The 24407-nt window shown below is 45.8% G+C and overlaps 1 protein-coding gene across 1 annotated transcript in view; it reads right to left on the bottom strand.

Moving 5' to 3' along the window:
* The window catches only part of eml2 (EMAP like 2), a 30575-nt gene extending 10908 nt beyond the window's left edge, over nt 1-19667 (bottom strand). The window contains exons 1-9 of the mRNA XM_056283002.1: nt 19478-19667; nt 10790-10818; nt 10435-10564; nt 9945-10094; nt 5968-6037; nt 4685-4795; nt 3588-3683; nt 3148-3282; nt 1100-1199 (exon numbers count right to left, since the gene is read on the bottom strand). Of these exons, the coding sequence (XP_056138977.1) occupies nt 1100-1199; nt 3148-3282; nt 3588-3683; nt 4685-4795; nt 5968-6037; nt 9945-10094; nt 10435-10564; nt 10790-10818; nt 19478-19494 (838 nt within the window). The 5' untranslated portion in view covers nt 19495-19667. The remainder of the gene's footprint in view (nt 1-1099; nt 1200-3147; nt 3283-3587; nt 3684-4684; nt 4796-5967; nt 6038-9944; nt 10095-10434; nt 10565-10789; nt 10819-19477) is intronic.
* Nucleotides 19668-24407: the final 4740 nt, after the last annotated feature.

The following is a 24407-nucleotide window of genomic DNA, read 5'->3' as shown; positions in this document are numbered from 1 at the left end:
CATTGATAACAGATGGGCTCCAAGTTCACCACCTGCTATCTACAACTACAACAGTTCAGTGTCGTATGAAACTCTACTTGCAGAGACTTGAATTTGCTTGAGACACGGTCTCACATCACAGCGAACATCTAGCTAACTTTATTTTTTTGTTCTGGATTTTAGCCCCCTTTTTCTCCACAACTGTACATGGTCTCTTCCGAACCGTCCTGGTCGGCTGCAGACTACCACATGTCTCCTCCGATCCATGTGGCGTCGCCAGCCGCTGGCCAGAGGAGGCGCTAGTGCAGCGACCAGGACACATACCCACATCTGGCTTCCCACCCGCATACACGGGCAATTGTGTCTGTTGGGACGCCCGACCAAGCCGGAGGTACCACGGGGATTCGACCCGCTAATCCCCGTGTTGGTAGGCAACGGAATAGACCGCTATGCCACCCGGACGCCCTCCATATTTGATTATTGATTATCTTCTGGATTTGATTTCACAACAAGATAGCTCCTGAATTAACACTGTTAAGCAGATGACTCTTATAACTCCGATGTCTGCGCACACTGGAACGCACCATCCTGAAGACTTCTCACAGTAACCCACGCTTTAAGCTGCACTGGTTCCACAGCAACAGTGTAACTTTAACAAAATAATAATAATATAAACAGGACGCTCACTATGATGACCTATCTCGAGCAAGTTTCAAGTCTTTGCAAGCGTATTTTCATACTGCACTGACATGAATGGAAAGCAAGAACTCGTGGGAAGAGAGGAAAAACCCATTCAGACATCTAAAATGTCTTCGTACGCTTTGAGAAACGGTTTTCAGCAATATAAAGTACATGCCACTTGTAGTTAATTGGCTTAAACACACATAAACACCGGTAGGCCACTTTAATTGGCTGAGCCACCAGGACGCCTCCATGTTTCACCTTTTACAGCTGAAGCGGTGAAGTCAAAACACATAAAACTACATCCAACTATTAAACTATGGACTCAAAGAATAAAACACCTCTGAGTTGTAGGAAACGTATGATGAAGGTGTGCTGATAACTGCGTTGGGATTTAAATGAAGGGTCACATGACCTCCGGAGTACCAGGGGAACCGACCTTTGGCCCAGACGTAGATGTTTCCACTGGAGTCTCCAGTGATGGCATCGCCATTCTCGGTGAACGCCACACACAGCACATACTTAGGCTTCTCATGTTTCTGAGAGAGAGAGAGAGAGAGAGAGAGAGAGAGAGAGAGAGAGAGAGAGAGAGAGAGAGAGAGAGAGAGAGAGAGAGAGAGAGAGAGAGAGAGAGAGAGAGAGAGAGAGAGAGAGAGAGAGAGAGAGAGAGAGAGAGCAAGGGACAAAGAATAAGAGATGGATGAAAACATACAGAAAGAGACTCTGATAGAGAATGAAGGACAAAACACACACTGAGATGGACAGAGGAGGAACAACACAGAAGGAAAAAGAGGAGACAGATATTTGCCGAGATGAACTAATGACTAATTCAGATGATTTAAATCCTGAAGTCATATTTACTTTCATTTAATTACTATTACACCATCTTTAAACGAAGGTTAACTATTTATTGATCACTGAATACCCACTCGCTACCCACTTTGACTACCATTTCCCAGCTAACCTCCACCCCCTCCCCATGTCTTACTGCCTCATTTATAACCTTTTCTTATCTCTGTTAACGGTTTCTTTGCTTGTCTAGTTTTATCCTCTGATGTGAACTATCTAGAAAAGTGCTAAAATAAGTCTAATGTATTACTATTATTATTGTTCACGAATGAGGGTAGGATGGAGCGGGAGACTGACAGGCGGATTGGTGCAGCATCAGCAGTATTGGGGACGTTGTACTGGACCGTTGTGGTGAGGAGGGAGCTGAGCCGGAAGGCAAAGCTCTCCATTTACCAGTTGATCTTGGTTCCAACCCTCACCTATGGTCATGAGCTTTGGGTAGTGACCGAAAGGGTGAGATCGCGGATACAAACAGCTGAAATGAGTTTCCTCCGCAGAGTGTCTGGGCTCAGCCTTAGAGACAGGGTCAGGAGCTCGGACATCCGGAGGGAGCTCGGAGTAGAGCCGCTGCTCCTTCACATCGAAAGGAGCCAGTTGAGGTGGTTCGGGTATCTGATCAGGATGCCTCCTGGGCGCCTTCCTTTGGAGGTTTACCGGGCACGTACAACTGGGAGGAGACCCCGGGGTAGACCCAGAACTTGCTGGAGGGACTAGATGTCCAATCTGGCCTGGGAACGTCTCAGGATCCCCCCCAGGAGGAGCTGGAGGGCGTTGCTGGGGAGAAGGACGTCTGGAGTGCCCTACTTAGCTTGCTGCCACCGTGACCCGACCCCGGAGAAGCAGCTAATGATGAGATGAGACCTTTACCTGCGTAACTGTCGCCATCTTACAATGATGTGATTGCAACTATTCTCCAATCCTCTGTGAATAGCACACATGGTCTTGTAACTCTAGTTAATGGTCAAGGTAATTTGCATATGAAACCGACAGTTGGTTTCGGTCATTATGCCACTATATTGTTTATAGGGGATACCTGCAGTCAATTGAGACTGAAGAGGTCACTTACGCCCCTTTTCCACTACATGGTACCGGCTCAACTAGACTCGACTTTTTTGTTTTCCGTTACTGGAAAGTACCGGCATTTTGGTAACTGGTTACCACATTCGTCGAGGTGCCAAAAAAAACTGGAGTGGGTACCAAAATCAATGCAGACCAGCTAGACTGAGGGGGTACTGTTGAGGTAATGGAAAATGAGTCGAGTCAAGTTGAGCCGGTACCATGTAAAGGGGCATTAGATGAGTGATGAAACCTATCTGTCAATAAACACTGTGTCCAGACGAACTGATTCAGTTTTCTTTGGTTTCTGTGTTTCTTTCCTCGCCTATGTGAGCTAGCTTACGGTGCTGTTGGCGTTGCAGTGAAAGACAGCTCAGAAAAATCGAGCAGCATCAGGGCAATTTAAGTACGTCATGCGGAAAATAGGGTCAAATGCTAATGAAACGGGTACCCAGTTAATACCATGGGTTTCTGGGGGCAGCAATAATGCTTTTGTACAGACACGACATTGACAAAGGAGACACAGAGAAGAGTCATACGTCTGACATTTATCATTCGCCCATCGTGTTGGGTCGTCCTCACCTCAAACAGGCCCTGTCTCTTGGTGAGCGTGCTCCCTTCCATGGTCCAGAAGTTGATGTGTGACTTTCCGCAGGTGACGATCAAGTTTGCATCCATGGGATGGAAAGCAGCCCCCAGCACGGAGTCGTTAGAGCACTGTGGAGAAGGAGGCGCCACAGGAGTGTTTCCACATGAGAAAAGTCAAGTTTTCCCCCGTCGCCAAGTAGACTTGCTCCTACAAGGAATTAAACTTGGTGCGAGGTGCAACATCATGAACTTGACATTCAGCATCTAGCTAAACATGTCTATGAGCACCGACAAATATCAGTACCTGTAACAATGAATACCAGCTGGGATGCTGTTACTCTGAATATGTGCCACCAATGTAAGACAGGATTGGACAGCAAAAGAAGAGAATGTGGGTAAAGGGTTGAGTGTCAAAAGGTATAGGGTTGGGATACCTTGACTTCAGCCAGCTGTTTCTCCTTCTGCCAGTTCCAGACCGACAGGATGTGGTCGTTGGCGTCATCCACAGCACAGAGGTGGGCGCCGCCGTTCTATGGGCCCCGAAATGGAATATTAACTTTATTCCTGCTATTGTTAGCTGTTGGTGTTAATAACAATAATAATTAACAATAATTTGTGGGCTACACAAATGTAGGTCACAGTTGAAGTCATTTCATTTTCGATGTGATCAGTTGTGTGGAAACTAGAATCTTTTAGCCATAAAAGCTTCTTGTATTCAATCTTGAGAATAATTAAGTTAATTAGGTTTCCCTTATTAATCCTTTTGGGGAAATTCATTTACTGCAAATTAATCCATCCTAGCTGTGATCTGTATAGCTAGGAGCAGCGGGCTGCGGCCTTCATGCTCCGCCCGGGGACCAACTCCAGTTCTTTTCCCATTGCCTTGCTCAGGGGCACAGACAGCAGTATAAACCCTAACATGCATGTTTCTTTTTGACGGGGGGGGGGGGGGGGGGGGTAACCGAAGCACCCGGTGAAAACCCACCACAGACACGGGGAGAACATGCAAACTCCACACAGAGGAAGACCCCCAAGGTTGGACAACCCAGGGTTCGAACCCAGGTCCTTCTTGCTGTGAAGCGACAGCACTGTGCCATCGAGCTGCCCAAGGGCCACAATTAATTTATTATTTGATTTAGAAATTTAATTTACATTTGTAATTAAGTAAATTGGCCATGAATTGACCTAATTCCTGCTTTCGATAGGAAACCTTGAGAGTTTGTGACAGGACTAATGAGGATATGAGACCCCAGCACCAGTATTCTGCTAGCAGCTTTCAAATGCCAGATTTTACTTATTATTCCAGAGAATCATCCATAGCAAAAGAGCCCCGACTGACATCAGGTGTCATAATCTAAAGGTAAGGCTGCAAAATTACAATCAAGGTGGTGTTAATGATTGAAAATTAGATTTTTTTTGTTTGCCTTTTTGAATCCTACGGCGATTCACATCTGGATAATTTTCAACTGCGGTGAATATCATAAATGTTATGTGTTATGGTTGTCCAGCAGGCCCCAGCGGAGAGGCTCACCGACTTGGAGAAGGTGATGCAGGTGACGGCTCGGTCGAACACGCCCATCCCGATCACATGGAGGGTGTTGAGGCTCACCGAGTCCCACACGCGCACGTGAGGAGCCAGCAGCTGGTGGGAGGAGAAGGAGGTGAGGGGAAGCAGGAGTCAAAGTGAGTGTGGATAAACTATTGTAAGATGATATCAAGCAGCGCACGTACACCATGACATTCACAACAGGCTCCAGCATCACGGCCTGTTGTCGCTCCAGTATTTCATTCAGTCCAGACTTTTCTCTCACAATACAGTGGAACGAACAAACTCTCATTATCTATCGGAGCTACTGACTCGATTACTTCATTAAAGAAAGACGTTCCTCTTCCGGGTCTGCCTTGATCAATGAAATGGTCTCCGGTGGCACTTTGCAGCTAATATGAATCATCCAGTACTAATATTAGTGTCGGTTATTACTATTGTGCCCTTACTTACTTACTTAGGTGCCATTATCAGTGTTTACTGTTGTGTCCAACTTGCACTAATGCACTCAACGTGACAGGCACGCGAACGCTCATCACACAGCAGCTTGAGGTGGAGAGGGAGGGATCATTGAGCCAGTTACATGGGGGGATGATTAGGTGGCCAGATGGAGAAAGCCAGGTTGGGAATTTTGCCAGGACACTGGGGCACCCTCTACTCTTTACGATAAGTGCCGTGAGATCTTTAATGTCCACAGTGAGTCAGGACCTCGGTTTAACGTCTCATACGAAGGACGGCATCTCCTACAGCACAGTGTCCCTGTCACTGCACTGGGATTTGATATTTGTTGATTTTATTGGGACCAGAGGGAGGACTGCCCCCTACTGGCCCACCAACACCACTTCCGGCAGCAACTCGATTTTTCTGGGAAGGTCTCCCATCCAAGTATTAGCCAAGCCCACACCTGCTTAGCTACTGTCATTTGGCAGAGCCGGGGTACATGCTGGTATGGCTGCCGACAAATATATAGTACTACTATGATTTAATTACTATACAGCAAATATACTACTACTACGATATCATTACTACAGCCAATAGCAAATGCACAACAACTACTCTATATAGTACTACCATGATATTAACACTACTGCATGTAGCAGATATATTATTACTATTACCTCATATAGTACTGCTATGATATGGTTACTATGGTAACACTCAGATTTATCTGCTAATTACTGACTCGTGGAAGTAGCTTTGGATAAAATCGTCTGATAAATGAAGTAATTTTAGATGTAATTTATGTGATTTTATGAGGCTTCAGGTACCTTGCCATCTTTGGAGTTTCCGGCCACTTGTCCTGTTGCTATGGTAACCATGTCAGGATGCACGCTGAGGCTGTAAGGAGGGAATACAACATCACTTCTCACCTTTGCCGACAGAGTAGGAAAGGCGATTATGCAAATGACAGTTATGTTCTTGAGGTGCTCACAGAACAGTTTTGATGTACGCATCTTTATGAATTTACCAGTTTCCTCTTCAAAAAAGGAAAAATCCCACTTGGATTACCTGAAACATTTTTTCATTAATTCATTGGACATTTTTTTAATAAAATAGAATTTTTGTCTTTCACGGCAACAAAACATTTTTCACCTCCTTTATCACGAAGATGGAGTTTAAGCAGTTTGATGGGAAGCAGTACACACCGACCAGCCAAAACATTAAAACCACTGACGGTACGAGAACAATACTGATTATCTCGTTACGATGGCTAGACGACTCGGTCAGCGCATCTCCAAAACAACAGGTCTTGTGGGGTGTTCCTGGTAAGCAGTGGTCAGTACCTAGCAAAAGTGGTCCAAGGAAGGACAACCAGTGAACTGGGGGCAGGGTCATGGGCACCCAAGGATCATTGATGTGTGTGGGGAGCGAAGGCTAGCCCGTCTGGTCCGACCCCACAGAAGAGCCACTGCCCCTCAGATTGCTGAAAGAGTTGATGCTGGCTATGACAGACAGGTGTCAGAACACACAGGGCATCACAGCTTGCTGTGTATGGGGCTGAGTAGCCGCCAATCGGTCAGAGAGACCATGAAGACCCCTGTCCACCACCGAAAGTCCCTACAATGGACACGCGAGCGTCAGAACTGGACCATGGAGCAGTGGAAGAAGGTGGCCTGGTCTGATGAATCACGTTTTCTTCTACATCATGTGGACAGCCGGATGCGTGTGTGTCGTTTACCTGGGAAGAGGTGGCACCAGGATGCATTATGGGAAGAAGACAAGCTGGTGGAGGCAGTGTGATGCTCTGGTCAATGTTCTGCTGGGAAACCTCGGGTCCTGGCATTCATGTGGATGTTACTTTGACACGCACCACCTACCTAAACACTGTTGCAGACCAGGTCCAGCCCTTCATGGTAGTGGTGTTCCCTGATGGCAGTGGTCTCTTTCAGACCAGGTCCAGCCCTTCATGGTAGTGGTGTTCCCTGATGGCAGTGGTCTCTTTCAGACCAGGTCCAGCCCTTCATGGTAGTGGTGTTCCCTGATGGCAGTGGTCTCTTTCAGACCAGGTCCAGCCCTTCATGGTAGTGGTGTTCCCTGATGGCAGTGGTCTCTTTGAGACCAGGTCCAGCCCTTCATGGTAGTGGTGTTCTCTGATGGCAGTGGTCTCTTTGAGACCAGGTCCAGCCCTTCATGGTAGTGGTGTTCTCTGATGGCAGTGGTCTCTTTGAGACCAGGTCCAGCCCTTCATGGTAGTGGTGTTCCCTGATGGCAGTGGTCTCTTTCAGACCAGGTCCAGCCCTTCATGGTAGTGGTGTTCCCTGCTGGCAGTGGTCTCTTTGAGACCAGGTCCAGCCCTTCATGGTAGTGGTGTTCTCTGATGGCAGTGGTCTCTTTGAGACCAGGTCCAGCCCTTCATGGTAGTGGTGTTCCCTGATGGCAGTGGTCTCTTTGAGACCAGGTCCAGCCCTTCATGGTAGTGGTGTTCCCTGATGGCAGTGGTCTCTTTGAGACCAGGTCCAGCCCTTCCTGGTAGTGGTGTTCTCTGATGGCAGTGGTCTCTTTGAGACCAGGTCCAGCCCTTCATGGTAGTGGTGTTCCCTGATGGCAGTGGTCTCTTTCAGCAGGATCATGTGTCCTGCCACACTGCACACGTTGTTCAGGAATGGTTTGAGGAACATGACAGAGAGTTGGAGATGTTGCTTTGGCCCCCCCACATTTCCCAGATCTCAATCCGGTCAGGGATGTGATGTAAAAACAAGTCCGATCCATGGAGGCCCCACCTCCCAACTTACAGCACTTAAAGGATCTCGAACCGACGAGCCCCATGTTGGTAGGAAACTGAAAAGATCCCTACGCTACCCGGATGCCCTAAGCAGGCGGTTTTAATGTTTAGGCTGATCAGTGTTTTTGTTTTTTTTTCATGGCAGCACAAAACCCACTGGAAAAAACCAAAACAACCTACGTCCTCAACAAGTCTGACAGACGTAGCGTTTCTGTTTTCGATGGCTCACAAACACAACGTTCAGCCTGTGTTCATGTCGACATCTTCACTGTCAAATTCACTAACAAGATGGATGGACCTACCCGGGCGACCCTAATTAGCGGTTTGGATCATGGATGGGTGGGTTGGCCTACCCATCATTTGAACACCATCATTCTCAAGACGTGGAACGACGGCGAGGAGCCAAAGCGGTTTAAACACGAGGCCGCCCCGACTCTGAAACAGGATCTGAACTGAGGGAAGTTGTTCCTGTGTCCACATCCTACTTTGGTAACCTTTCATCCGCTTGTGTTTAGCGTGAGTCCGTGTGTGAAGCGCTGGCGGTGCTTGAAAAGCCTCATGACCGAACCTTCAGCTCGCGCTTCGATAATGACGTCACCACGTCTGTGTGGCGGTAGGCCTCCACAGCTTGTCCCGGTCTAGACCTGGTTCCTGGTATCCAGACAGATCCAGGTCGTGTCTTGAGATGGATTCGGGTCAGACCTGGTATCAACATCCCAGCGACCAGCGAAAAGCCAGGAGGTGGCGCCCATCACGTTAGTCGAGCTTATTATTCATTTGACGAATAATCAACCTACACGTGTGTTCTGTGTTTATGAGGTCTATGTGCAGACATGAATGTTGTCAAGGAGCTGCTGCACCATCAGACTTTTTATAAGTAGGCCAGTCTATTACCGTCTTGGCGTTGCTATTATGACTCCTCTTCTACGGGGGGGGGGGGGGGGGTGTCTCCCGGTAATCTTTTTTTAGCTACTTTACTGATCCCCGTAGGGATATTCCTCTCTGCATTTAACCCATCCTAGCTGTGTAGCTAGGAGCAGTGGGCAGCCGCCGCGCAGCACCCGGGGACCAACTCCAGTCCGTCTAGCCATGCCTTGCTCAGGGGCACAGACAGGAGTACTTAACCCTAACATGCATGTCTTTTTGATGGTGGGGGAAACCGGAGAAATCCCACCGCAGACACGGGGGAGAACATGCAAACTCCACACAGAGGACGACCTGGGATGACCCCCAAGGTTGGACAACCCCGGGGTTTGAACCCAGGACCTTCTTGCTTGTGAGACGACAGCACTAACCACTGGGCCACCCTGACGCCCCTTGCTGGTCGTTTTAAAGGCGCATGCTTTCAAGTCTTTCATTTGCTACCGACATGAGGTCACGTTATGTCTGACTGTGGCGTGCGGGCCGGGGCCGCTTTGCACCGGGACCCGGTGTTGACAGGGATTTTGCGCCCCTATAAAGAATATGACTGGGCACCCCTTATTTATTTACTTGATCAAATAATCATTGTATTATTTCCCTGACTTCTCTAAGCATTAAACCCCTTCCTCTACCTTCATCCCATGCTACCAGCTTGCCCAACAATCCCCTCATCAACAGCTTCCCCAATAAGGGACCCATCTTCTTAGTTTGACAAGTTTACATATAAAATGCTCTTAACAAAAAGGAACGTGATACCACCATAGCCCAGACTGAACCTGTGGGCTCTTTCCTGTGGATCGCGAATCAGAGCGGTCTTCGACAAGAGCTGGCCACACGCAATTAGGTAATCGGGTGGGATAAGGGGAAAAACTAGAAATACATTTATAAAAAAAACATTTTGAGCACCGTTGTGGCGCCCCCTCTAGTCTGGCACCCTTAGAATCTTCATAAAATGTATACCCACTTAAGGCGCCACTGGTTACGCTACCGCATGCTGCACAGCCAGTACTGACCCCATCGATGCTGACCTATCACTTGAGGACTCAATAGCTTGTCTGTTGCGGAAATCAGTAAGGAGGCCGTTAGCGCTTCGCGTCTCACCATTTGACGTCGTCGTTGTGGCCGAGGTAGTGTCTCTGCTGCTGCTCCTCGGTGTTGTACAGCACCACCACCGAGGCGTTGAAGTAGACGATCTCCCCGGTGGGCAGCAGGTACAAGTTGCAGCGGCAGTCCCGGCCGCGGTAGCCATACCTGGTCAGCGACGGGTTAGGGAACGTGGGCGGCCAAACGGGTCCTGCTTTCAGGAGTGGATATAGAAAACCGCTCCCGACCCCCAAGCCCGTTTAATAACAGCGGAACAGCACTGCGGGTTGTGCTTCGACTTCCAAGCAGCGTCACAGCCCTGCGGTTCACGGTTCGAATCCCACCCTGCCACGCTAGACATTTTGCTGCACGAAATTAGCCGCGAGATAGGCGACGGATCACATGCTGAAACCCGCATTATATTTTCCCCTTTGAAAAAAAAACCCTATCAACCCCCCCTCTCCCTCTCTGCCCCCCCCTATCTGCCCCCCCCTTCTTAAAAGGATACACCCACTGCAGTTTGAGCTTGCGGTCAGGCAGGGTCACCTTGTGCTCCAAGCTGTAAGTCTCTCTCTGCTCATCAGGGAGGTGCATGGTGACCGGCCGACCCCGCAGGAACATCCGCACGTAGCCGTCCTCTGGAGAGAGGTGGAGGAAGACGGAGAGACGGAGGGACGGACATTTAAAACAGAGGGATAAAGACCGTAAGGGAACACAGCCCAGTGCTCAAACCCTCCACAGAAAATTACAGGCCTGAATTAATAGAGGGTTGTCAGATATCAGAGCTTTCCCCCAGACACACACACTCACACACATACGCACAAACAGACAGACAAACATACATCTGTAAAAATACAACCTACCTGCATTGAGGGTGCATTCTTTGGATTTGCTGGAAGAAGAAAAAAACAGGTTTACATCAGCTGATGTACTTGCACAGCTCCCTGTGTAAAACACTGCATTGTGAGTTTGGGGTTCGACTCCAACCAGGACCCCCTTGCACCGATACGCATTTCGAAACACATCCGTCTTTACACTTCCATCCATCCTTAACCTGGTCCTAGATTGTTATTTATGTTGAGAAAATGCAGAAACATCTCGTAACTGGGAGGAGCTGAGCGGACAGGGAGCGTGGACTTCCTGTGCCGTTCTTCACTGATGATAACTTGGTTTACAGAGAGTGACCACAGCGGTGCCATTGTTCCCCAACCCAAACAATCACTCAAGGAACAGAGACATTAATCTATAAGTCTATATATTATTGACAAGTACGGTGTCCATTCTCTGTTGTGACATCACACACCACTGTCTCAAATCAGCAGTCATCCATCTTAAATAGTGCGGATCCATCTTCTCAAACAGCAGCTCTGCCATTGTGGAGTGAAGATCATGTGGTGTTTGTTTACGTGCGGTGCCGGATCAAGTTTCTAATGTCGACTTCAACAGTAATTCCACATTAGTGCTTATTTTCTTTCAGAAGTATTGTACTGGGATGAAACTGGGATATTTTCCTATCGTGACACACAATTTTGGAGGGTTGTCTAAATTAATGACACCGAGAATCTGTGACCTAAAATATTTCACAGAAAGAGGTCTGAAATGTTTGAGAGAGTATAACCTGAAAACCAGTTTTGGATTAATATTATACTTGACATTACCAGACTTTTCAATATGATGAACCTCAGTTTAATTCTTAAACATGGTATTTTTGCATATGTATGCAGACATGGTGATATCGATATCATGTAAAACTCACAATGGTTATTGTGATAATAATCATATTTTCCACAGTGCATATCCCAGCACTGAAGAACACAGTTAATTTAAATTAAACATGTCATCCAGCCATCTTGAACTGTGGTGAGTAAACAGCTCTGCAGAATCCAGAATTAGACGAGTTGCTCAAAACTCAAACCACAGCAGACTTCCTCGTCAGGTTGCATCATCCAAAAGACAGCACTTCCTGAATCAGCTGTCTGTCGACCAATCACAAGCGCCCGTTGAAAGCTCAGCCTAACTTGTCAGCATACTGTCAACCAATCAGAATGTGAAGATGCTGACACTCTGCTGAAACAGACCAGTGACTGTCTCCATAGGAACAGCAGCAAAAAATAAAGCAAGCTAAGCCTTAACAAAACAATGGTGAAGTTTAAGGTTGCGTCTCAAACCGCTCCCTAGTTCAGTAGGTAGTGAACTGCCAAGGGACTCAGACATTTTCTTGGGCGTCTCAATGTCAAATTGTTCCAGTTCACTGGAATTTCAGCTCCCTGGAAAATTCTCAGGATGGACCATAGAAAATAGCGAGCATCTTCGCTAAGCATCCTCACTTATCGGAAGTGTTGCAGCTCCTCTTTAGCTACAGCTACTCTTTCTGGGCTGAGATTTAAAATGAGAGACCATATTTACAAGTGACAGTATTGCTACAGCTACATACTATGTTTAACAGTTTATACGGTTCATTCTTTATTTTTCCAATACGTTTTCCATACATTGCTAACTCCAGGCTTTTTTTAGAATAACATTTGCAGAATGTAGCTAGCTATAGCTAACGTTACCAAACTTTGGCTAATGGGTTGAAAACTGACCTAACGTTATGCTCGTCTCACATAATATTTTTATAATTGATGTTTGGTCATTTCACTGTGCTGCTTTGGAGTTGTGTCGTACATCAATGAATCATCAGGATGTCTCGATGTTCATCGAATCAGCAACCTGATCCAATTCACTGTATGGTGATTTACTGAACTGGGAATGGTTTGAGACACATCATCATCAGGTCCAGTGTCCTCGGCTGGATCTGACCCTCTCACGCCACCCGTCTCTATTCTGCATAACAGCTGGAAGATCCTCAGATGGACGTCGACAAGTTGACTAATGTAATTTCTTGCAGGCCTTCCCACACGTGTCTTTCCATGTTTGGGTGACCAAAACAGTGTCGCTTGCAAGCTCTTCCTTGCTCCTCCAGCAATGACCAGCAAATTGAACCCTTCGTTCTCAGATAGTGTTTGAGATGGCGGGTATATTGCCATAGAGACACTTCTTTGTAGGGTCCTTCTTCCAGGTCACATTTAGTGCAGCACGCAGCATTCTGGTGAAAGCCCCATCAAGGCTGGATTCAAGCCAACTATTGAGGGTCCAAGAAGATGATCCATAAGTGAGAATGAGCTCAACTGTTGCTCAAAACAATTCCCACTTCAGTTTGTCTGGTAACGTGGACTTCCAGATGACGTTAAGTCCCTCAATGGCACCCCAAGCCTTTCCTATTCGAAGCTGCACATCTCTTTCGGTGGAATCGATGTTGCTTCCCAAGTAAATGAATTCCGAGACAGATCTGATGTTATGACTACCTGATGAGGAGATGATTCCTTCTTGGTTGTAGCTGATGAATTCAGTTTTCCTGGAGTTGATGTGGAGGCCTACTTGTTTTGCTGCATTTTCAAGACTGTGCAACAGTGTGGTAGTGTGCTCAATGTTGTCAGCGAGAAGGGCAAGATCATCTGCGTAGTCGACATCAGTTAAGGTTTGAGCAGGATGTCGACTGCTTCTCCTGGGCTTCAGCGTAAGGCCAAGCTCCTTGATTGTGTCCATAGAGGTTCTTAGTACATAATCGAGAGACAGAATAAAAAGAAATGGTGCTGGCGTGTCACCTTGTAACACACCAGCAGCAATATCAAAAAACTGTCTCTCCATCTGGAGAGCAAACTTTTGAGTGCATGTCTTTGTACAAACATCATGATGGCTGCGACAGTTTCTTGTGGAAGGCCACAAGCTAGCATGAGTTTCTCCATTCTATCACGGTCGATCGAATCAAAGGCCTTTGAAAACTCAACAAACAAAATTACAGCTGGTAGATTGTTTGCCTTTACTCCCTCGATGATTCGCCTCACTGTCAGTATCTGACCAACTGTTGATCTGTTCTTGCGAAATCCGTTCGGATTTTTACGAAGAATGTTGTTAATAGACGGCTGTACTGTTTACAAGGCTCAGCGTTTTCAGTTTTTACCGATTTTCACTGAAAAATACCCACATTTTTAAACTGATTTTCACCCGGATTTTATGTTTCCACAGATCCAAAAGTTGTTCCTGTTCATGTGAGGTTATGTAACAGTGTCCTCTTGTGGCGGAATTCGACATGCTGGATGGCTTTGAAAAATAAAAACCGAAAACGCTGAGCCTTGTCTGTTTAGCCGCATCTTGTTGCATGTATATCTTTGCTGCTACTGCTGTAAGTGTGATGCCGCGGTAGTTTGTAGGTAGGCCGATGTCGCCTTTCTTTGGAAAAGGAAGAATCCTTCTCTCCATTGATCGATTGTTTGCTGATTATAAACTGCATTACAGAGACTCAGGAGTATATCATTAAAATTGCCTGTTTTCCATACTTCTGGTGGAATGTTGTCAAGGCCGGCAGCTTCTCCGTTTGGTAATTTCTTGGTGATCACTTCTAGTTCATCCATTGTAAAAATCGTTTTTCTTAATATCAAGTTCATAATTTATGGTTTTTTTGTATAGATGATGTGTTGGGTAATTTACCAAGTAGATCTTGAAAGTGCACACACAAGCTTAGTATATTTTCTAAAGTAGGTCTGTAACTAAGGCTATAAATTGTGCTAACTTTGGGACAGTAAAATTGTGCTTACAAGTATACTATTACACTAAATTTCCCCATTTTAGTTTATAGAAGTATACTTGCAAGTGTACTTAAATTATCTAAACGTATACCTGTATACTGTTGGGACTGAAATATGTCCGTTGACAGAGTGGATTTCAGTATGCTAAAAGTGTACTCAAAAGAGTATTTAACATGTGTATACATTTCTTAAATTCGCTTTTCGCAAGCAGAAAAACTTGCTTATTTTTACTTTAAAAGAGTTATATCTGAAAGTGCACTGAAGTAAACTTTTTCCCAACAGAAGACAATGGATCTGTCTCTGCGTGTTCGTCACGCTGCAGAACTACGTGGGGCCCCCAAAAAAAGCAACAAAACAAGTCGGTCATCTCAGTCAATGTGTTTCTCCTATTACATGGGCAGAGGGTTTATAACGCTTTGCTAAACTAATTGTGGGAGCTCGGGTTTTCCAGACCCATTAGAAATAACAAGAGAACTGAATTTTTAGGTCCGAATCTTGAGCCTCTGTGGAAGCTGGTCAAGGCACCAACGGGTGGAGGACGACACGATGCTGTTGGCTTGTTTAAATGGGGAGCCGAGCTGAACTGGTCTCACTGTATTGACAAGTAACTTGTCTCCTCGCCAAACAGAAAGCAGCTTGTTTGCTGTAGACTTTGTGGACACAGACAACCAGGCAGGGTGTCGGCCCTTCAAACAAACCACATAAAGACCCGTTTGTTTCCACAGCGTGTGCATGCGCAGGCCCTTATGAGTGTGTGTCTATGTGGCTTGCCTGAGGAGGAGTGCTCTGACTCGAACCAATGAGGGACTGATTGAGTCGGAGCCAGAACATAATTGGTGTTAGGTCAGGCATGCTGAGTAACTGGCAGCAGGATGAGGGATCGAGGGCAAAATAACCACACACACAAAAAAAAAAAAAAATCACACAGCTCCTGTCCAAGTCACACGCTTTCCAGAGAAACTGTCACACTCAGAAGGGGTTGTTTCGCATGCAGACATGCATGGACATGTACATGTGCACAAACATATGACACGTAAACACAGCAGCTATGTGTTGTAGTCCGGCTGTGACATTTTCTTTACCTTTTACTGTTTGTTAATGTGTATGATGTATCTATTGTTAAGGCACCCAGCACTTTTTCTTATACTCCGTCCTTTGTTCTAGATGTGTGTGTGTGTGTGTATTGCACCACTACTGTCTGCCTAGGGCATACATTTTTAATTTCACTGGAATGTACCGGCTGTATTTTTTCCCACATACTTCAGTTTCAACCCAGATTAATACACGTTGTGTTGTCCAATTTGTGTTGTTACTGAGCCTTTTTTTTTGTCTGCACACTTATAGTCAGGGATTAATCTGGAATTCTATTCAACCCCAAAGTTGGCCTACAGTCGTTCAAAAAACGAATAAAACTTTATTTACATGGTACAATTTTTACGTGAAATTGCAATGCATTCGCATTCAAAGGGAGTTTGGAAGTGAGGGTTAAAGAGTGGATTATTTACATATGGTGTGCATGGGATGAGCGAGAGAGAGAGGGAGAGAGAGAGAGAGAGTGTGCACAGGGTATATGAGCACACACAATGCACTTCACCCGTCAATCAAACAAATACAGCGCGGTGTAACATGGAGGACTTAAGGACGGTGTTTCTTCTAACACAGAGAGAGTGCAGTAGTGGATTTTACAGTAGTTCACTCTTCGTCGTAGCGAAGTGGCCGTGGAGTAAATGGATGGGGTGGTCAGTCTGAGTGCTGGTGGGTGGGTGGAAGTCTGCTGCAGCGGGAATGGCACTTTATAACTGGGAACAGTGAGGGGTTATGGTGGAAAGTGTCAATTATGAGTAAAAGTACTACAGTGGTGCAGATAACGGATGGACAGAAGCAAGCACACACATACACACGCACACGCGTAAACAAGACCATACGGAAATGTTTTCCCTGCTTATGTCAAATTGGCTTCACTCGATACTTGTCCTCGGGCATTAGACACATTAGGCTGGGTTACCACAGAGAGACAGAGAGCTATTTGACCGTATAAAATTCACATCTTTTTCTCATTCTGTGTTTAAACAGACGACCGCCCACTTGTATTAAACAGACTCGGCCATATACTCAGCATTTCCACCATAAAAGCTTATCATATTTCTGAGTTTTCATTGCGTTCGGTCGCACGCACATGCGTGGGTGTGTGTGTCTGTCCGCAGCTGATCTCGCAAACAACATTTTTTTGTGTACAGTTATGACTGTATGATGATGAACCACTCATGGTTGTGGTGATTTAAAACCTTCAAAAAACTTTTTTTTTTGCTCGCTATCGCCGCTCCCTCTCTTCATTCACCGTCTTAGCTCGCTCAATTGTCGCTGCCCGATCTGAGTCAACCCTGCACATGCGCGACTCACATCTACGGTTGACTTGTATCGGGCAGCGGCATGATCGAAATGTATGAAAATAATTTTTAAAATAAAAAAAAATGGGAAAGTTACAAAGGGAAAAAATATCCTGCAGATTGCAGTCAAAACAGGAAGTTTTGCATAGTCCTTGTCCCTGCCCAATCTGAGTCGACCGAATAGGAAAAGTGTAGAACAATGTTACGCAGCAATCTCATCTTTTTAAGAAGTGGTTCATATCACCCTCTGAATATTAAACCATAACCTGTTAAAATTTAATCCTCTTTACTCCTTCAAGACCCAGTCCAGTGATTTTAATTCAGTCAGAAAAGTTTTATTGCGTAATATTAATGTTAGGAGTGCCAGAAGCATCATTTGATTTGATATACCCGTTTTAGCGCCCCCTGTCTGCACACAGGCAATCTCGGGAGGTTGAGTTTACAAAACTCAGCTACTAGCATGATGTTGCTAGGCAACTACTCAAAAGAGACAACTGAGAGACTGATGACGACAATTCATTGACTACCCAATCGTATAAGAGTGTTAGATGATGTCATTTCTTACCAGCAGCTGATTGGTTTTCTGAAACGGTTTCATTATGTTGACTACCAGGGGGAGAGTTTCTCAAGGGGCTTTAGCGACATTTTCACAACAGTAGTTGTGACATTTTGGACTACGCCTGTTGAAAAATACAGCAAGACTGGTAAGTATGATTAACGCTGGTCTGTGTTGAGGCTGCTAAGTCTCTAGCCTCTTTTTCCGATAGTTAGGTACAATTCTGATGAAGTAGGAAGTTAACTTTATGGGGGCGGCATGCCTCGGGAGGTAGAGTGGGTCGTCTAGTAATCGGAAGGTCGCTGGTTCGATCCCCGGCTCCTGCGGAGAGCTTGGAAAAGCGTCCTTGAGCAAGACACTGAACCCTTGACTGCTCCTGTTGAGCAGGTTGGTGCCGTGCATGGCAGCCTCCGCCATCAGTGTATGAATGCATGGGTGAATGTGAGGCATACCAACTGTGGAGCACTTTGAGTGGTCGCTAGACTAGAAAAGCGCTACATAAATGCAGTCCATTTACCATTTTGCTTTTCTGCAACTCAGCCCTGGATGGGAGCGAGGGTTGAATGCTTGCACTGAAAAGTGCTGAGCTGTCCTCTCCTGTCAGAGTCGGTCAGTGTTAACAGTCCCATCGACTACATGACAAGAGCTGCTGAGTGCTGTGCGAATGGTTCCCCGCTCAGTCGCCATTACAGCTTCCAAACCCCACCAACAACACCGACGGACAGACAGAGGGACAGACAGAGATATGGATCTGATGTGACGCATTATTTTGTTTCCGTCATAATCGGAGGCCTCGCGGTCAAAGAAGTGGACCAACACATGACGGTACTTTAAAAAGAGACTCTCTCAATACATGCATTATGCAGCAGCGCCATCCACGCCAACAGACCTGAACTCTGGAACAACACCGTGTCCCTTTCTGAAAAGAGCTCTGATAAATAATGCAGACCAAAAAAGACACATCAAAAGCCTATGCAGAAAAAAAATCCAAGAGCCAAGTTTAAGGGGCCTTGCTTCTTAAAATGGATGGATTTGATATTTCTCTGTGGGATCTTGAACCTCTAATGACGGTCTAATTTAGGGGCCTGAGCCCATCTGGGGCCCAGCCTACAGACAAGAAAATGGGGCCCCAACTTGGCCCGAATCTGTCACTGCATCTGATCCCGTCAGTCTCAGTCCGGTTCTGCAGAAGTCCAGTTCTGCAACGAAGAGATAACTGGAGCATGCCATCGCCTCTCTAACAGGGGCCCGGTCCGTTGCCAGCAATTAGTTCTGGTCTCTGAATTATTGAAGCAAGTTAAGTGAACAACAGCCCCTCCCTGTTCGAGTCCCAGGTGGGAGACTGGCCAGGAGGGCTGTTGTTAAGTTGCCGCTAAGCAACATAATGCGTGACAACACAAAAGACCACAACTTACTCCAGCTGGGATGAATCTAAACCCGGACCGCTGTTTACTGAAAATAACCACTTCCCTTCACCCAAACGTTAACTCTAGATCCTAAGCGCGCCTTACAGACACACAAACCACGACCAAAGTCTGGTCCGCATGAACTTATCTTCAACATTTATCTGCAAAATACATTCAAACGTTAGTCAGAGAGAAGGCAGGAACAGACACGACTGTGTGAGAGATACATCACCGTTTCACACAAACTGAAGAAAAGAGTGTTTTATTCCTCTATTTACAGGTTTGAGTTCTGACCCATAATTCACGGCACATATTTGGTCAAACAAATGAAATGATTACCTCAGCTCCGTTACTCAAAGCATTCTCGTTTGGTGAGCTGAAACACTATTTGTCACTAAACACGACTGGCTGTAGTTCGTCATTTTTAAAACTTTGAATCTTCCTAAAATGGTGGATCCTCTGTTTTAGCAACACATTTGTGATACAAAACACATTATTATGTACAGATGGGTTTGCATCATGAATTTGTTTAAAAAAAAAAAAAAAGGTCTACAAATGGGAAGCGTCTGGTTACCTGGGAGATCTGCTCATGGCTCCGGGTCTCTGTCAGGTTAACGGTTGAAGCGGTTTGTTTCTCTGTGTGCGTCTGAACACAAACTTGACAGACTGACTTCCTTATACACCGAGTTTAACTTTTAGCTCTGCCTGTCAAGTTTACTCAGCCAATCAAAATGTCCTTGCTTGTGCCACTGGTCCCGCCCACCCTCTCTGTGACCACACCCCCTTTCACACAGTGAAATTTGATGCTCTCTGCAGAAAGAGCAGAGAGGGAGGGAGGAGCGAGAGAGAGCAGGGAGAGGGAGGGAGAGAGATGGGGGAGGGGTGCTTATAATGAGATGAAGATGGATTGAAGACGGGGAGGAGAGGGCGCTCAAGGAGAGAGGAGTAAAGAGAGAGAGAGAGCAGAGGAGAGGTAGAAGGAGGAGACAGAGAAATTATTACAGAGGACGGCAGAAGATTGAGGGATGAGAAAAGGAAAAATTGAGTAGCAGGAAGTTATACAAGGAAAAGAGTATGAAGAACAGGTGTAGAAAGAAAAAGAAAGAGAGAAAGAAAAAGAAATAGGAAGGACAGGAGAGATGAAAAGAAAGATGGTATGAAGAACAGGGAGAAAGAAAGAAAGAAAGAAAGAAAGAAAGAAAGAAAGAAAGAAAGAAAGAAAGAAAGAAAGAAAGAAAGAAAGAAAGAAAGAAAACGGTGTAAAGGACTGATAGAAAGAGAAACAAAGACAGAAAAAGTAGAAAGAGACAAAGAATGACAAAACAAAGAACAGGTAGACAGACAGACAGAATGACAGACAGACAGTAGGAAGAACAAAGAGACAGAATTAAAAAAGACAGCATGAAGAACAGGTAGACAGGCAGACAGACAGACAGACAGAAAGTAGGAAGAACAAAGCGAAATAATTAAAAAAGACAGCATGAAGAACAGGTAGACAGACAGACAGAATGACAGACAGACAGTAGGAAGAACAAAAAGACAGAATTAAAAAAGACAGCATGAAGAACAGGTAGACAGACAGACAGAATGACAGACAGACAGTAGGAAGAACAAAGAGACAGAATTAAAAAAGACAGTATGAAGAACAAGTAGAGAGACAGAATGACAGACAGACAGTAGGAAGAACTAAGAGACAGAATTAAAAAATACAGTATGAAGAACAGGTAGACAGACAGACAGAATGACAGACAGACAGTAGGAAGAACTAAGAGACAGAATTAAAAAATACAGTATGAAGAACAGGTAGACAGACAGACAGAATGACAGACAGACAGTAGGAAGAACTAAGAGACAGGATTAAAAAAGACAGCATGAAGAACAGGTAGACAGACAGACAGAATGACAGACAGACAGTAAGAAGAACTAAGAGACAGGATTAAAAAAGACAGCATGAAGAACAGGTAGAGAGACAGCGAGAAAGGATGACGGACAGAATAAAGAACAGGGAGAAAGAGACGGTAGAAAGAAAACAGAGGGACAGACAGGAGGGAGGTGTGTTAACAACAGGTCCATAAACCCAGCGGCAGGCTCATATCTCGGTTTCCAGACTGCAGACGGTCGACAGTTTGCCGTGTGTGCGGTCATCAGTCAGTCCTGATGTCTTGTCTCAGTTTGACTTGGAAATGAAGCTGGACTGTTTGCTGGACTTATATAGAGCTGTGGCGCTGTCCAACAGTCCATCCACTGACACTTCAGTGATGGGGACAGGCAAAACCTGGCATAGCCAAATCTGAGGCGGAGGTTAAAAAAAAGCACATGACATGGATGCGCACACACACACACACACACACCCAGGTGCACAGGTTGTAAATCATTAATGGGAGTCATGTGTATGGTCCTACTCCCTTGGAAACTCAAAGTCACATAACAACAATTGTCTGTGATGCCAAGTAACACAACCACCTCCGTTTAAATGTAATCTATCCCAGTACCACACCTCCCTGAAAACTGGCCCAGACACTCTTTTCTCACACACACACAGAGAAAGAGAGAGAGAGAGAGAGAGAGAGAGAGAGAGAGAGAGAGAGAGAGAGAGAGAGAGAGAGAGAGAGAGAGAGAGAGAGAGAGAGAGAGAGGGAGGGAGAGACAGAGAACAAGAGAGCACGAGCGAGAGAGAGAGAGAGAGCGAGAGAGAGACAGAGAGATTGAGCAAGAGAGAGAGAGACCGAGAGAGAGACAGAGAGATTGAGACAGAGAGAGAGAGAGGGAGAGACAGAGAACGAGAGAGAGTGAGCGAGAGAGAACGCGCAAGGAGAGAGAGGGGGGGGGCAGAGAACGAGAGAGCGCGAGCGAGAGCGAGAGCGAGAGCGAGAGAGAGAGAGAGAGCTGCTGACTTATAAGTACCAAACTAATGTGTGATATTCATTTCAAAGCCTTTATTACTTTTTTGGGGGGGGAGGGGGGGATTTCCCCCCCCTTTTCTCCCCAATTGTACTTGGTCAATTACCCCACTCTTCCGAGCCATCCCGGTCGCTGCTTTTAGTCATTCTACTTTTAGCGAGAGAGAGCGCGCAAGAAGAGAGAGGGGGGGGGCAGAGAACGAGAGAGCGCGAGCGAGAGAGAGAGAGAGAGAGAGAGAGAGAGAGAGAGAGAGAGAGAGAGAGAGAGAGAGAGAGAGAGAGAGAGAGAGCTGCTGACTTATAAGTACCAAACTAATGTGTGATATTCATTTCAAAGCCTTTATTACTTTTTTTGGGGGGGGGATTCCCCCCCCCTTTTCTCCCCAATTGTACTTGGTCAATTACCCCACTCTTCCGAGCCATCCCGGTCGCTGCTTTTAGTCATTCTACTTTTAGTACTTTTACTTTTAGCTTCTTTTTTTTTCTAGCTTTCAGCAATTTTAGCTTTTACTTTTAGCATTAGCATATTAGCACGACAGACCGCCACAGGTGTCCCAGGTGGAGACGAGAGGCGTTTAGGGGCAATAGTATACATAACACGTAGATCGTATGTGTGGAGGGTGAATGATGCCGATACCTCTTGCCACAGCTGGAGCTGCTGGAGGACGTGGTTCGACTGCGGCTCTCTGCTGCCATCTCCCTCTTCACCAGGGTGAGGCGCTCTGTAGACATACTCTTCCTGAGAAAGGAGAGGAGGAGGACGAGGGCAGAAGGAGAGAGAAGAGGGGGGAAATAGAGGACGTAAGGAAGATAGTAATAGAGAAGAGCTGAGGAGACATGATCTAAAGTGTCATGTTGAAGAAGACAGTATTTCTTGTCTGTCACAACTTTCATGACCCAGAAACACTTCCATTTACTGAAACTCATCCGCTCATCCAATTTATACAAGACTGCGGCTGTTTGTGATCAAGTGATTTGATTGGCCGAGAGCTGAGCGTTATTTACCATGACGTCATGGGAGCCGCATCGCCACCTGTTTTTATTCCACCTCCAACAGCTGATTTCAATGGCTGTCATTAAGCGTCCGTGTCAGCGATAAGTATGTTTCAAAATATCCAGACAGTCTGACTCAGACGACACACAGGGTGACGCCACTAGTGAGGCTAACGCTAATGCACCTCCTATAGCACATACCTTCTTCTCCTGCATAAACAACAGTGTTCAGATTAACATATACCAGTAAAAATTAAACTATATCTAAAAAACAGAGACCCAGCTAGCAGCGAATTTATGCTACTTGTTTAATGAATGTTGCTATTTGCACAGCTACAAAGTGTTGAATTACAAGTGTTTGTGGCGAAGCTCATTTATGTGCTGGCAAAAATTTGTTTCCACTTCATTGCTTAGCATGTAGCATCATTACTTGGTTGCATAGCAACAAGCCACCCACCTATGGTGGACCTTTGCCTTCTTTTGGTTGGAAGAAATTGTGAAAATAAAAACATAATATATTTTAGACAATGTTTCTGGGTTTCTTTTCTTTACTTTGTAACAGGGTTGAATAAAAAGCATGGCTGTTTTTAACTTGTATCGCCTTTACATGGTCATTGGAAAGCACCTAAATTCAACTTATTAAGTCATAATTACAAAGCTGTGCCGTTCAAGTCGGAACTACAGAGCATGTCAGCATAGTCAGGAGAATGCTTTTGCTTATGCATATTGGAAAAAGTTAATTCGACAGCATGATCAGTCTTCTGCAGCAAAATAAAGAGGAGCAGGAATGCATCCGGTGAGTAATGTATGTAAATCAGGCCTTTATTGACTGCAAACGCTTGATTTGCGTAGGCAAAGTGGACATCTTAATGGTAGGGAATTCTAAGGTGGCGGCACGGTGGCGCAGTGGCTAGTGCGGTCGCCTCACAGCAAGAAGGTCTGCGTGAGTTTCCTCCGGGGGCTCCGATGTCCTCCAGCAGTCCAAAGACATGTAGGTCAGGTGAACTGGGTGCTAAATCGTCCCTAGGTATGAATGTGTGTGTCTGTGTGTGTGTGTGTTGGTCCTGTGATGGTCTGGCGGCCTGTCCAGGGTGTCTCCCCGTCTGGCGCCCAATGACTGCTGGAATAGGCTCCAGCATCCCCGCAACCCTGAGAGCAGGATAAGCAGTTCAGATAATTGATGGGTGGATGGATGGAATTCTAAGGTGGATTGCAATTACAAACGTGAATCGCAGAAGCAACGAACCTTCTCTCTGCCCTGATAGAGAGCTCAAAGGTCAATGTCACAACTTGAAAACTTGCAGCAATTCCCATACACAGTCTCTTATGTGGGCAGCCCACCCAGGTGGATAAAATCCAAATTCCTCAAGACGCGCAATTGTCATTTCATAATGTACACAGACCAGCAGACCTTCGGCCCCTCTCACACCCCCCCCCACCCCCTCCCTCCTCAAGACAAGGCCCATGTCAGGCGTGCGTGACAGAACAATTCGTTTGGTCCGTCAATTTCAAGAGGACACTGGCAGTGTCAAGTTTTTTTGAAGTTATCTTTTTTCTGAACTCGATAATTAATTATCGATAATTAATTATTAATTATCAGTTTGTGTATTG

This window comes from Lampris incognitus, chromosome 7, assembly GCF_029633865.1.
Source record: "Lampris incognitus isolate fLamInc1 chromosome 7, fLamInc1.hap2, whole genome shotgun sequence".
In the NCBI taxonomy this organism is placed as follows: Eukaryota; Metazoa; Chordata; class Actinopteri; order Lampriformes; family Lampridae; genus Lampris; species Lampris incognitus.
Note: the sequence above shows the minus strand (reverse complement) of the source record. Positions and strands in the feature narration are given on the sequence as shown.